Genomic DNA, 15,661 nt, shown 5'->3' with positions numbered 1-15,661 from the left:
GCTATGTTCAAAATAAAATTACTTTTTGTGTCCATTCTAATATATATTCATTAAAAATGAATACTTAAATATCCAGCGTTTTTTCTCTTAACATAAAGTACAAACCCGTAAAAGTTGGAAGTTTTATGAAACAGTCTATAACCTTACCTGTAATTATCTGCTATTGTTCTATCTTTCACACCTAGTCTCACCTGGCCAACAAAATACCTTACCTGTATACCTCAAAATTCAGAATGTTGGCTAAGTGAGAAGACACCAAAAAATCGTTGATCGGCTTTTCCTGTGACTGTCGATGTAAGTGATAGCACATCAGTTATAGTACAGCTACATTTATTGTATAAGCCACGGACTATTATGACGTCACACGGTTTAGAACTAGAAAAAATATGCATAATCGGGCGGTCAGAATTTTTGACCTCGATATCGACGGCTTACAGGTTATTCCGGTCGCGCGCGGCACGGAGAGGTTTCTACACGTGCTAATAAAGCCATTTCCAGCATAAACTGAATTTATCATTTTTGACTGCACAAATCCTTTAACGAAATATGAAAGTCCTCAAGAAAAAACAAGCTTTAGAAACGGAGACAGTATTCAAGAACAGAAGCCGATAAATATACATGGATATCCGCACGGTATTATCTTAAAATAATTTTGTTTTAAAATTGCATCTCACAAATGTGTTTGAACTAAAAGCATTACAAAATATTGAAATTAAGGATTTTAATTTCACTTACCGTCATTTTCCGGCTCTCTGTGATGAAGATGACCAGTTCATCACTCTGTATAAGAAAATCTCTAGAATACGATTTCTCCGTGACGGTCAGTCAACAAGAATTGAAATAAATTGAACGTGGGAAATAATGAAAAGTAAATTTCAGATCGATGACAATGGTTGTTCGAAATAGCCAATGCTGTTCATCAATAGGTGCAATGTGGCCTGAATTAGTCTGGCGAAAACGTTAAAACATTATAAAGTGAACATGGGATTCTGACACATGCATTAGCAGATAATAGAAGATAACGACATATATACAATACATAAGATGACGTAAGAACATTCAATATTCAGCTAACTATACGTTTTGTTGATTGTGCTCGCTAAAATGTTTGTAATCAATTCATTTTCGTTGATTCAAAAGCCTAATTAGTCGAATGACTTTTAGCCGTGAACATTCTGATAATTCTAACATGTGTTGTCCGTGATAAAGAGTAATCAAAGTCCCGGACAAAACCATAGACCGATCTTTCTTCTCTTTATTCACAACGTCCTGTGGTATAAGGGAATAAATGTTTGTTTATTTTAAAATACTCTAATGTATAAGACACTATAAATATTGAATAATGTGATAAAATTAATTTCTTTTACTAATATATTCTAGGCAGTTTATTGATAGTCTGTATTCAGGTCTCTTAATAATTCATATATTGAATGGCTCTTATAATTTATAGGATCTATATACAAGGTCCATGATATATAACTGTTTTAATCGGATGCATTGTATTTTAATGTAATACAGTTTGAGCTGTTAATAAAATAATATAGATTACAATAATTAAATCATGGTAAATAAGGAATAGATACCTGCCTAGATTACCTCGTTTAAAGACAATCGGTGCCTATGTAAACAACTCTATTGCTGGCATATGGTCACTTTGAAATCCGTTATCAAAACAAATCGACGCGCGTTAAACTCACACGTCAATCTGTCACGGGTCGACGGTCACGCACGTGGGTTCGACAGCGGTCAGTTTTGGACACTGAGGGAGAGTGACAATTTCTGATTTGCTCCATGTCATTGTTCCTTAAATGGTCAAAAGGTTGTATAAAAACCACGAACCTCAAGTCATTCCCATCACAATCACCTATCGATTTCCAACAATACATACTAAGTAACACTAATACATTACAACAATGGAGAGAGCTGGATCTACCGCCAAACTTGTCGACAATGATCAACTGGACCTTCATAATGAACAGTCGGAATCTGAAGGTAAATTAATATTGAAAGTGTTTTTTATTATTATTATTTCTGAGAAGGAATCTTTAATGCTTATTTACAGACACTGTTAGTTTCAATGGTGAATATAGATGATCGAACTCCCCAACTTTTGAACACGAATTAAATTAAGCTACCTCCCTTAATCCTTAACGTATGCAAATGTATTTGGAAAGTGTTAAGGGTGTATGTGTCAATTTCAAACTCCCGTATTTTTTTTAAGTCAAGGCTGTAAGCTACGTTTTGAATTAATCGGACATAATAGCTGAACATTTGTTCTGCATTTTGGCTTTTTGCCGCTGTATATATCATATCTACTTAATTTATAAAATGTGGAAAAAATATAGCTGTATTATGAAACTATTTCTTAACATAATCTTTGAAATTGATTTCTAGAATAACAAGACATAAGAATTCACCAATGTTCTTATTCATCAACCATGAAATAATTATCATATATTGTTTCTTTTTATGTAGGTTTCTCCTCTGGTTACGAATCTTCCTCTGACGTATCAGATGCTGAACCTTCTGCATATCACCATGGAGACAGCCAAGTCGAAGCTGATGACGGTGTGGGTTTAGAATGTGACGTCAGCGGTAGCCATGTGAAGTATCAGAACACAAGCGCCCTCTGTGATCATCTGAAGTACATCATGTCCATGCCCGACCTCTGTGACGTCACATTCATTGTTGGTCCAACCAGAGTTCCCGTCTATGGGGTCAAGGCCATTTTGTCTACTCGCAGCAGGTAAATAAACGAGAGTGACAAAAAAAATTATCTTTAACTGTGGTTGAGCTTGAACTTTTTTCTCTAAAAATCCTTTTTTCGGACGACTTATATTATAGGTAACTTGAAAAATTCGTTTATGACACCATAGACCATCTGGTTGTCTCTAATCATCATACTACTGAAAGATCATGTAAAAAATATTAGCCTATCACAGAGTTATCTTCCCTTACGTGTAGGTATTTTATAATTAATAGTTACTTCAGGTGTTTGCGATTGTTGTAACGTAATAGACAAAACGAAGTAAATATCACTCACAAAATAATGACGTCACAATAGATACCTACGCGCAAGGGAGGTAACTCTGTAATATGCAAAGACGGACTCATAAATGCAATATTTAAAGAGCCAATATACATAACAAAATCTCGGTTTTATAATATTGACCAACTTTTCTAAATTGATTCTATTATTGTTTCAGAGTTATGTACCAGCTCATCCTGAAGAACGAACGCGCTGTGTCAGAAGCCAAGAAGTCCAGGAAGACCAGACAGTCCCGTCTAACTATCGAAGTGAACAAGTACCAGCCCGAGGACTTCCGAAAGATCGTGCAATTCATCCACTGTGGTTTTGTGGATATAGACTCCAGAAGTGTTGCAGGTAAGAAAAAGATTTTGCTTCTATTCTTTACATTTTCCTTTTCATGGAACAAACAAAGTATTAAATTCATTATACAAACTTCAGTCATAATTGTTTAGTAAACATCATTGCTTCCGTTTACTCTCAATTATCTGCGAAACAATTCCTTTTATATTTTAATGTTAAACTTTTACTTTAGATTTTAATGTCAAATTTCTATTACTTTAGATTTTAATGTCAAATTTCTATTACTTTAGATTTTAATGTAAAATTTCTATGTTAATTTCTCATAAATAGATTTATCGGTTTATATTTGCATTATATTTATACATTATATCGTTGTATTTTCAGGTTTACTATGTGGTGCTAAACAGTTAGGGTTAGACGACTTGAGGAGGGCCTGCTGGGAGTATGTCCGGAGATGTTCACGGACCCGACCCAAGTCTCTGATGACTATTCAGAGAGGAGCGAACCAGTACATACACCATCGCTATGGCATCAAGCTCTTCACCAAGGTAGGCATGATACTTATCTACAAATTTACATCAATTATCTTCATATATAAATCAACCTTCAAAATAAAAGAAAAACATATGGTGAACTCACCTCTTTAAAATAACTCCCAATATTTTTTAAATAAATCTTTGATTTCCACCAAAATCAACGATCCATACGCTAGATTATGTAAATGTACTTTATAATAAATTCATGAAAACAATGCAATATCTTATATATGCATCCATATTCACACATTGTATGTTTTACAACAATTTGTTAAAGTGAAAATTACAAGAAATTCAACCTTAAATCTGACATACTCATCTGCATAAGGACCCAAGTCTTTGTTTCTGTATAATGAATTATATGAAATGAAGAGATAGAACGACAACTCTGTTACAACAGAGTTTTCGTTCTAGAACGAAATGTTAACACGGCTAAATAAACCTATCAACCCGCTTATTTTCGCGATTTGGGTAATAAGGAAACTAACCGATACATTTTGCTGAAATTTTGAATGTAAGTTAATCTCAGCGTGATCTATCGATTGAATTAGTCGTTTCAGCTACGAAAATTCATTAAAGGTGATTATTTTTAGGTCAAACAGGCAAAAATCGGCATTTTGACCACTGGTTTCTGTTTAATTCGTCCTAGTGAAATAATTAAAAAACTTAACAATCTGAGACTCTACATATAAATAGTCCTTGTAATTCTGAACAAAACGGTATTTCTGATTTTTGGAAATGTTATATACAACGACCCCGATACAGTCTTGAATAATGGTGGTGTTTCGCAGGTTCTCGGTAAATTTCCACGTCAGACGAGATATTTCGGGGTCCCAGGCGCCTTCCTTCGGAGCTATTCTGAACGATTGGACCGGCAAATGTACCATTTAAAAATGAGTGATATTTATGAAATTTTCTGTAGAACTAACTAAAAATCATCAAATGCGTAACTAAGTTATGCACTAATCATCACATTTATGTTACAAAATGCGCCCAAAATGTGCAACAGTGAAATGGATCTGTTTGTACTGTATCGAATACACAAAATCATGGCGCAGACTATCGCGCCCCCTGTGAGGAATGCGTATTATTTGTATCCGGTTGAGTAAAAACGTTGAAGCCGCCTTGATGTTCAAGTTAAATTCGGCATTATCAGGTAAGTAATTGTTCATTTTACTTGTTATATACACCAATATCATTATCGGTGGATATTAGTATTATCAGATATATTTGATTGTTTTTGTAGGCCTGCAAATATAACGTTAGGTAGCCTACTGTTTACAGTCTGTTTATGATCATCATCGCGAGTGACTGACAACAGAACCATGCATGCGTTCTAAAACGTGGCTTAACAGCACGTAAACTGTCAATTGTACTGCCTTTGAGGCAGATGCCGTTTGAATATATGTATCTCCTAATATATTGTTTGATCATATGATTAAATTGCTAGTATTTAAACCATAAAGTAATGCACATATCGTTTCGGTAGTGCGTAGGCTCACATGTAACGTAACTTAGCTTCGTTACAGGTCATTTCGGTACATGCGGAGGTCTTTTCGGTATCATAAAGTGAACATGGCGAAATGACTTTCAGAGTGTACCGAAACGGCTTTAAGTAATCTGAATATTAGACAACTAAAGAAAACAAACCAGAAAAAAAGTAACAATGTAGTTTGACAATGGATATGATCAACATTAAAGGGACAATTCACTCAGGCTAATTATTTTACATAAGCAAGATGCAAAATATGGCATAAATGTATTGTTCTACATTTATTATGAAACAAATAACATAAAATATTGACAAATTCCACGTCATTGTTTAGTATTTTAATTGATACCGTAGCAATTGCCAATCGTTGATCAATGCGATTAAGCAGGTACAATATGTACACTGTACCCATATCCGAGCCAAAGTCACGCACGTTAAACAAATGGACTACATTAACCACTGTGGAGGTGCTAAAATGTTTTTCAGGCAAGACAATTCACCTAATAAGGTAAACACACTACTGTCAGAGCGATTTTAGCAATTCTAGACAAAAGTAGAATCTAGCATTACTCCACAAGCAAGGGACAGGTTTCGGCATACAAGATGTTCGACCACAATGTGTAGCGGCAGACAGCGAGCGAGTTTGAACATTTCACACACATTTCACCACCATTGGCTTTTCTGGCATATCACAGTAAAACCGACTGATCTAATTTCCATTAGAACTGTTTTTTTCTGATATACATTGTATGTACAAATTTTAATGTTCCCTTAGACTGAATTGTCCCTTTAATATAATTTTAGGCAAAGCCTATCTGAGAGCGCAGCAGTTAATCCATTCTTTCGTTTGTTGTTTTTTTTAAATGTGTAACTAAATAGAAATATGCCAGGTAAATAAAGGATTTCCAACGGCGAAAGAGAAATATCTCCTGACCCATCAGTCTTATCAATATTGACATGTGTTTTGATTTTATAGCTTATTGGGTGCCCTGAATAACTGTACTGCTAGAAACCATTTATAGAATTAATAATTATTAGAATAATAGCTTTGCTGAATTACTGGCATTGAGTTTATAACAAGAAAAACAATATTGAACATAGGATACTTCTACTTTCATTTTCTGCAAAAATACGTGACTGCGGCTACAAATTATATCTCGTCATTCTCCGTTGTCAGGGGGAAAATTCCGAAGCAACTGCTCACGTAAAACGGCTTTTAAGTTTAGATTCAGGACAAAATGTAATTGTTAGATTCAGGTAAGAATAAATTGGAAGGTTTATCTTTCACTAATGTTTTCATTTTGATTTTTTCCAAGCGTTACTTGTTTGTAATCACGCGAGAGTGTGATTTTGTAATCACGCGAGAGTGTGACTTTGGATACTGTCTTGCGCGATGCTGGATCTTGTGTTGACTTCCTGTTTCCGGTTTTTGAGAAAGTTTTCCAACTCTACATATATGGATGATTTACATAGAATAACGTTACCGAGACACCTCTATCACAAGAGTTTGCTGCACTCTCTATTACATGTAGATACATGTACATTTGTATGCACTGCAGTTTTACATGACACATAATAATTGCTTAGGCTTAAAGGTCCAATATCCGTATCTTTCTTATTTTTTTCATGATTTGGAAGAATGTTGAAAAAAAAATCCTGTTGTAAATCATGCACAGACAGGACTAAATCGAAGTGATTATGATTCGGAATATTTTGACAAAAATCAAATAAATATTAAACATCTCTAGGTGGGTCTCCACTTAGTCAAACAAGCCGAAGTTAGCCGACATTGTGCCGAGAATGTCATGTGACTACCGCATCTACGTAACGTCTGTCCGATCTCTTCCGAAAACAGGTCATGAACTTTCCGACTTCCGTTCGGCAACAATCGTAACTTCTATGGCGACCAGTTAAAAATGAAGGCATGTTTACATGTACAGTGGAACCTCCCGAAACCGATCATGGTCGGTGCATATAATTTCGCCCGGTTTAGAGAGGGTTCGGTTTGGAAAAGTGAACCGAATACCGATCATTACGATCCAAATTTAATCGATCGGAAGTCGTTTTTACACTAGTGTACCGCATGTATGGCTAGGTTCGTTAAAACCGACCGATATTAATTGTATGTTAAATGTTACCACAAAAAGAGAGAATCATACGTTTAAAAGGAATGGATTACAACAATCTTGACTTTGTTACCGCTTATAAACGTAGTTTAGTTAGTTAGTTGCGTGAATGTTCTTGGGGATGTTCTCGTCTGCACTAACCTACAGTTTACATACGGCCGATCGCTTCCGGTTACGTTAAGAATCAAATTATATGGTCTAATTACACGATGATCAGTCGATGCCGGTCATTATATGACATAGTCGTTTTCTAAAACAATACATGGCTTCGGCTTCTTCATACAGATAATTTACGTTATCCGACGACTACATAAGTAAATAAAAAACCCGTGTGATTTGAATACGAAACTTTCTCTTTATTACTAGCTCTGCTTGTTTTCCCCACAGTAAACAAACCGCGTGCACGTGGTAGACCTTCGTTAAATATCTAAACGATAGACATTATTAAATAATTACACCCCCATCTCGGGTATAATTACCGTGTACCTATAGCCTTCACATCTGTATACATGCCCCAGGACATGGCATGCGACAACTATGGTACAGGTACGTGTGTATTTCACGGTCGGTTGATCAGACCTCAATGCAATCTATCGGTGTCGCTCAGGTAAGGCCGGTTTTCAGAAGTGTATTTTTGTTACATTTGACTATTTCGATCTTGAAATCGGTCGGGTATTCGGAATTGGGAGGGATCGGTTTTGGGAAGTTTTATATACTATTAATAAAGAGGAATTAATTCCGTACATGACATCCATGTTCGGTTTCTAGAGGTGATCGGTTTTGAGAAGGTTCGGTTTTGGGAAGTTCCACTGTATCAACTTTCAATAACTGCTGTATCAAAGTTATTAAAAAAGAACATTATAAATATTCTTTAATATATCTTAATTTCAACTACATCTGCAAATACTAACAATATCGGGGTCGAATTTAACTTGAAATTTTGTTGATAGTTACGTATAGTGTGGCTTTAAGTTACTGCACAGACTGGGTGGGTGAGGTCAATAATGTTAACGATGAAAATTCATTTCACAATTTTGCTGTGTTGTGTATAGTGATAGTCAACTACTGCGTAATAATTAGGATGCCGACAGGAATCATCAGATTGACCCGTGATTAATACTAGTTATGTGATAAATAGAATCTTACACTTATGGCTACATCATTTGAAATTTATTAAACTTAAATTTATAAAATTTGATATACCACGAGCCTTTAAGGATATTTTGACATTTTATTTCCAAAATAACAACAGTTTTTCTGGGTTTTTTTTAATATCATACAGTATCTAGGTAAAAGGAGACCTAGTTATAACACTCACTATACAGTTGTGAATGTCAAACTTGTAACAGCCTCATCAGTTTTAAGCATTTTAGAAACCAGATAAATTTTGAATTTGAGATATGTTTTCAAATTTTTTCTAAATCAAAAACAAAATTAAAACAAAATTAATAAATTGAAAGCCATTTCGGTTAAAGTTATATTGCTGCTAATTTCATATAAACGATATGTAACTTAAACATTTGATATTTAAACATTGACATATAACTTGATGATTTAGCTCCCCAAAAGCATATGTCGGCCTATAAGAGAGCCGAAATCAAGGCATCACATATTCCTGGTTTTGAATAAAGCGCCTTCAATTACCGCCATGTTCAGTGACTTCGGGTGTTGTCGGATTCCGAATCGTATCACGTGGCTGACGTTTGACACGATCTGCACGTGGTGAGTCAGGTAACTAGCATAAGCGCACATGTGTTTGTTTACGTTTTCCTTCTGGCTAATAGAGCAAATTATGCTGGTATATGTCCACAGATTGAGTATTTGAAACATCCAATTTACACATTGCCGTAAAATATTGTGTGTATCAAATATTGTAATGTTCGAGCATTATTTTCTTTGTAGATAGAGTCTGCTGAGGTCGACCACATGTTTTGTTTATGAAAAATTGTTGACATATTCTCTTGGTTTCACAACTCTCGTTTTACTTCGAGATTGTCGCGACGATGTTCGGAATGATTCAGCATCTTTCGAGCCTATTTTTTACGTGTACACGTTAAAAAGATTTTTTACTTTTATAATTAAAAATACTTCCAGTGCTGCAACTTTATAAAAAATGGTAAAATTCGAAAGTTTAAAACTCAGACAGACGGAGAAAAATATGTATAACACTTAAACAGTTTTCACTATGACAAAAAGAGCGAAAGTTATAGACCATACAACTTTAAGGTATAGACTCTTAAATATATGATTTGCTTGCTCTTGAAATTTTTTTTTATCTGTAATGAATAACACTTGGAAACAGTAACTATTTTAAATACTAGTACGTAATCTTCCTCAATATAAAAATTAACTATGCTGTATTATCTATTTATGTAAATGATTAATAAAACAAAAGAGAAGCATGAAAGATATACCAGGTAATTCATTTCTGCGTATGTATAAAAGCTACAAATAGATCCTTTAATGTGATGATTTATTTAACTGATTTTCATATCCTTCAGCAGTATCAGGGATTAAAATAATTTAATTACCTGGTACGGTACCATATGTGTTCCAATTTAGTTGTAGAATAGAGTTCTCTTTTTTTATTAGTTTAACGTCCTATTACCAGCCAGGGTCATTTAAGGACGTGCCAGGTTTGATGGTGGAGGAAAGCCGGAGAACCCGGAGAAAAAACCACCGATCAGCTGTCAGTACCTGGCAAATTTTCCACATCGGATTCGAACTTGTGACCCAGAGGTGGACAGCTTGTGGTAATATGTCGGGACATCTTTACCACTCCGCCACTTTGGCCCCACGAATAGAGTTCTCATAAAAGGTCTCATAAATGTTATGATAATTAGAAAGATTGGCACCTAATAATAATATAACCCATTACTCTAATTGCCCAACATGAAATTCCGTTTTATGTAAGTATGATCAGACGCATGTATACCATCAAGGGTTGAAAATGACAACTGACTTAAAGGGTACGTGGGTTTTGAATTAAAAACTTTATATTCTTTAAATGTTCACATGAACAGTTTTCATTGGGATTGGATAAAGGGAGGTAATTGGCTTATTTTTTTAAGGTGTATTTTCTAGCAAAATGCTCAATATCACCAAAAGAATTGCGAAAACAGAGAAACCTATGTTTTGTTATGGATTGAGTATTCGGTCAGACCAATATTGTCAGAATGTCTATATTTTGACAATTTTTTTATCTACATGAGGAAAAACAGTTTCTTATTGATAAAATGGGGGTAGCAGAGACTTTTACATGATTATTCGTGATGTACATGTATAAGTACATGATATTATTCAAATCTTTGATGCCGTATCATTATGAAACGATATAATCCATATTAAATGAATTCTGGTTATTTTAACTTGATTATAGCAGTATAGTTTTATTTTGTTTTTTTTTTTTCTCTGTAAAAAATTGTTTAACATTTCTTGTTCTCTAATAAGTATGTATTTGTAAGAGATTGAGTGTCCAGCCAGGCGATATTGTCTATTATTACCAATTTTTTCACTTATTTTTTCGATAAAATGGGGTAGCTAGCAGAGACTTTTACATAATTATTCATGGAAATGCATATTCCAGGCAGCAATAGCAATTATGATGAACTCCTTGCTTGTATATTCAAGTTTTAAGTCTCCCTTTATTTAAGAAAATAGCAGAGTAATAGCCTAATTGTTCTCCATACGCCAGGGGTTACAATCACTGACATAATATCTACCCCAGCACTATTTCATAATTAACTGATCGCCAGCTGTCAATCAAACCGCATTGTTTGTTCCGACAATGAATAGAAACACGTCTGTTTGCGAGTAGAGGCGTGGCTATATTACACCTGGCAATCGGTCAATGAAACTGCAGGCAACAGAAGACACAGGTAATTTGATCATTTAACGTACATCGAAGGAATTGTATAATGTTGTTCACTGCATGTACATATGTGTTGGTTTGAAGTTGGGTGTCACTTTCTCTGTAATCTTGAAAGGAAGTCTATGCAGGACTCAGTTTTGAGGTCACCTGAAATGAAGTCTCCAGTGACCTAATCTAATTTTGCAGAGACCTTTCATGGCCAAAGGTCAATCAAAATTGTGAATTATATGGTCCCCTAGGGACCTGAGGGTTAGGGCCAAAAGGGGTCAATTAGGCTAAAACTTTCGGAAATAGTGGAATCAAATACTTTTCATAGATGATTCCCCCTGGAGAGGGGGTCAAGTTTACTATAATTTATTGGTAAAACACATTTTTGAGCATTATTTGGTCATTTGTAATAGAAAATGAGTCAAATGTTGTCAGAATTATCAGTATGAGATGGCCATTGCATCCTATTAACAAATTTTCCATGACTGACCCCAAGGGACCTGAGGGGTGGGGCTAAAAGGGGTCAAATAGGATAGGCTAAAACTTCAAAAACCTTCTAAAATTCTGGAAATGGTAGAATCAAATACTCTTCATAGATGGAAAGGTCTTAAGGTCCTTCACAAAGATTTTGAATTATATATTACCCTGGAGTCTCATGTTTCCCCCTGGGGAGGGAGTCAAGTTTACTATAGTTTTTATAGGGAAAACACATTTTTGAACATTATTTGGTCATTTGTAATAGAAAATGAGTCAAATGTTGTCAGAATTATCAATATGATATGGCCATTGAATCCTATTAACAAATTCTCCATGACTGACCCACAGGAGCTTGAGGAGTGGGTCCAAAAGGGTTTTCTTTTAATTCATAAATGCTATTAAAAGATTTGAACCAACTTTGCAATGTTCTGTATTAGCACTCAGGTGACCGTCAAGGCCTCTTGATTTCTTTTGTACTGCCTCCAATTTTACTATGAGATATTAGTCCATGGGTGGATATTACGTCAGTGATAGTAACCCCTGGAGTATTGAGGATGCAGCCAAAAATGATTTCTGCAAGCCTGTGATTGGTCAGTTTTTCTCTTCTGAAGTGGTTCCAATTTTACTATTGAGGATGTAGTTTAAAAGGATTTTTTCAGTTTTTAATTACCTTCCTTTGTTGGTGTTTTCATAGAAAATCAATAAAATGTATCTTTCAGGTTAACTGCTAATATATCTTATATAATGAACTACCAAGGTTTTTTAAAATAAATAACCTTGACCTTTATTCAAGGTCATACGGGTCGAATAGACTAAAATCTTGATATGACTTCAAACTCTGATATATTTTCCATAACCTAATGAAATTGGTCCCTTTTAAGAATAACAACAAGAGTTATCTCCCATTTTTCTTCTCTTCATTTCATCCGCGACACTCCTTCAGGTGTCGCCCAACTAGTATTGATAATTTTGTCTTTTATTTGTAGATCCAGCATCTGCTGACACCGACTACCAAGAGAGTGGCCACAGAGACGACAGTGTGAGATATACAACACAACAGTTCCTGTATATAGTGCTAGTGACCCCAAGTGCTAGGGTTATCTCCCCTGTCAGATGTTGAAATTATCTCCCCTGTCACTTTCAGATGTAGAGATGATCTCCCATGATAGACATTATTGTTCCTCCAATATCTTGGAAAGTAGCCCCAGCTTTACAATGGAGAGCACGGAGAGGATTTGTGTCAATCTCAGATACATCAACAAGGATGTGAAGGACAATGTATAAAAAAGACAAGTCTTGGGCCAAGACATCTTATTGTGAAGCCGATTTTACCGGACACTGTGTGCTATTATCTAACGAAACGTGCTAATATATGTGCTGTAAAATATATTTATTTATATCATTAAAAAAATAAACCAAATAAAAAAAATCACATTCCCATTTTTATTATTATTTTTTTAATTGATGGCTTCAGTATACTTCAGTAATGCAAACACATTTTATTATAGCAACATACATTGTACGCTACCGGAGTATAAGAACCGTTTATCTGATTGTACGATAATGTAAAATATAAAATAAGTTCGTGGTCTTCAAAGGTTTGTCAGCTTTCCCTTTCGGGACCTATTCAGTATAGTCAATGAAACAATGATATTAATTGGTAACGATAATTCAACAATTCTCCTTGTAGTTAACAATTTACCTTACAAAACAATGTTAGCACTGTCTTGAAGTCATCTATCTGTAATTTTCATGCCTTCAGTTATTGAGTTTTATATAGATATTTTCCATCGAAAAGAATTTCATGGAAATCTTATTCAGGAAGTTTGCTTAATTAAAACGTTATTTTGTTATGTGTTCCTATAAAACGCTTCAACGAACATACCAAAAGGGTTTTGTTCGTTTGTTGATTTTGGAAAAGCGTTCGAATCAGGTTTATGACAAAAGATCAAAGAAACAATATAACTGGAAAAATGTTTAAAGCAATAATTAATTTATATGAAAATACAAACTCCTGTGTCAAAAATGGAAATATGTTAACTTGCATCGTCGGAGTAAAACAAGGCGAAAATTCAGTTTATAACCTTTCTTATTTGAAACTTTTCTTAATGACATTGAAGATTTATTTTTAAAGAACATGGCGTCAATTGTCTGCAGAATATAAAAGATTTAGTTCTATAGGAATGTACATGTATATATAACTATTTATATTTCTTAATGGCGATACAGTTGTAATGTCTGAGTCAGCTATCGATCTACAATCAGTCACATTTTGAAAAGTATTGTAAAAATTGGAAACTTGACGTAAAGACAAATAGGACAAAAAAAAAAAAAAAAAAAAAATCCAAAACGGAAGTCTCGAACTCGTTCTCATTTTACATTATTTAATGAAGAGATATTTTTTATAACTAATATTCACTATCTTGTATGTTGTTTCGGGTGTTTCCATATTCCGTCTTTGCATATTACAGAGTTACTTCCCTTGCGGGTAGGTATTCTATCCATTGTGACGTCATTATTGTGTGAACAATAATCACGTCATTGTCTCTAAAATGAATGACGTTACTCTCATAAAAACATGACGTCACAATTATTACCTACCCGAAAGGGAAGCTAACTATGTAATATGCAAATACATCATACGTACAGGTATATACCGGTCAGCATTTTCGCTTGCGTAATTTAGAAAATATAGTTGTAACTGTCACATTCAACAAAAAGACTCACCTAATCCTTATCTGTGATAATTTTATGAACTGACAATTATTTTTTTGAATATATGTAAGAAAACCCCACACTTTTCAACCATGATATGACATACCTGTCTACACTGTGTGCGAAATTGTTTGTTTGTTTGATTTATTAACGTCCTATTAACAGCTATGGTCATGTAAGGACGGCCTCCCATGTATGCGATGTGTTGCGTGTATGTTGTGGGAGGTGCGTGTTTTGGGAGACTGTGATATATTCATGTTGTGTCCTCTTGTATAGTGGAACTATTGCCCTTTTTATAGTGCTATAACACTGAAGCATGCCGCCGAAGACACCAAGCAACACACCCCACCCGGTCACATTTCATTTTCGCTCCCATTGCTGTGTTTTTGTGATTTTGGGGGATAGCTCTGTTTCGCAAGTAATGTATCGAGCACTCGTGAAAATTCCATAGTTTTCCTGTTGGAACCAGTGTTTAGACATCTTAAAGACATCATTAAAGTATTTTTATGAATATTGTATACAATTAAATGAATTTGATATACTACAAAATAAAAGTGATCCTTAGCAAATTTTGAGTAGTATATATACCCCGGACTTGTTTACGTATGTAGCAGAATTGAAAGTAAGACTACGTGTGGGTGTGTGTTTGAGTCCTGGCGCCAGGGATATGGTTCGTGTGTGATAAGATATATCACAGGGACCTGGCACGATTTTTTTTAAACTAACAGTATACATATATACAATGTACATATTATAGTATCATTGCTACTATAATATGTATATATGTATACTGTTGGTTAAAAATTTCCGTGCCAGGTCCCTGTGAGATATATATATATTTAAAATAGCGCGGGTCATTCTACCCGTAACTCAAATGATTGGCTAGCCTTGCGCGTGCAGGGTGTATAAGGAGCACGCATACCTGTGCGCGTGGCACATCAGAGCGACAGGCTCACCAGTGCGATTTATATGTAGTACTAGTATATTATTTACAGGGTCTGTGGGGTGGACGTCGAGCGGCATACAGTATTTTGAAGGTGCGTATGTCTATATATGTTGTCTTGTCTACTGTGTGGTCGTCCTAACTTGTGTTGTAATGTGATTAATACAGAGAGGCGGAACCCT

The 15,661-nt window shown here is 34.9% G+C and overlaps 1 protein-coding gene across 1 annotated transcript; it reads left to right on the top strand.

Moving 5' to 3' along the window:
- The first annotated feature begins 27 nt into the window (after positions 1–27).
- On the top strand, positions 28–13,192 carry LOC138331691 (serine-enriched protein-like). The gene is made up of 5 exons (XM_069279423.1): positions 28–1,992; positions 2,476–2,746; positions 3,207–3,385; positions 3,716–3,879; positions 12,808–13,192. The coding sequence occupies exons 1-5, from the start codon at positions 1,914–1,916 to the stop codon at positions 12,862–12,864; spliced, it is 750 nt and encodes a 249-aa protein (XP_069135524.1). The 5' UTR covers positions 28–1,913; the 3' UTR covers positions 12,865–13,192.
- The last annotated feature ends 2,469 nt before the right edge of the window (positions 13,193–15,661 follow it).

The sequence above is a fragment of the Argopecten irradians genome, chromosome 9, assembly GCF_041381155.1.
Source record: "Argopecten irradians isolate NY chromosome 9, Ai_NY, whole genome shotgun sequence".
In the NCBI taxonomy this organism is placed as follows: domain Eukaryota; kingdom Metazoa; phylum Mollusca; class Bivalvia; order Pectinida; family Pectinidae; genus Argopecten; species Argopecten irradians.
The sequence above is the reverse complement of the archived record's forward strand: the minus strand, read 5'-3'. Positions and strand labels throughout refer to the sequence as shown.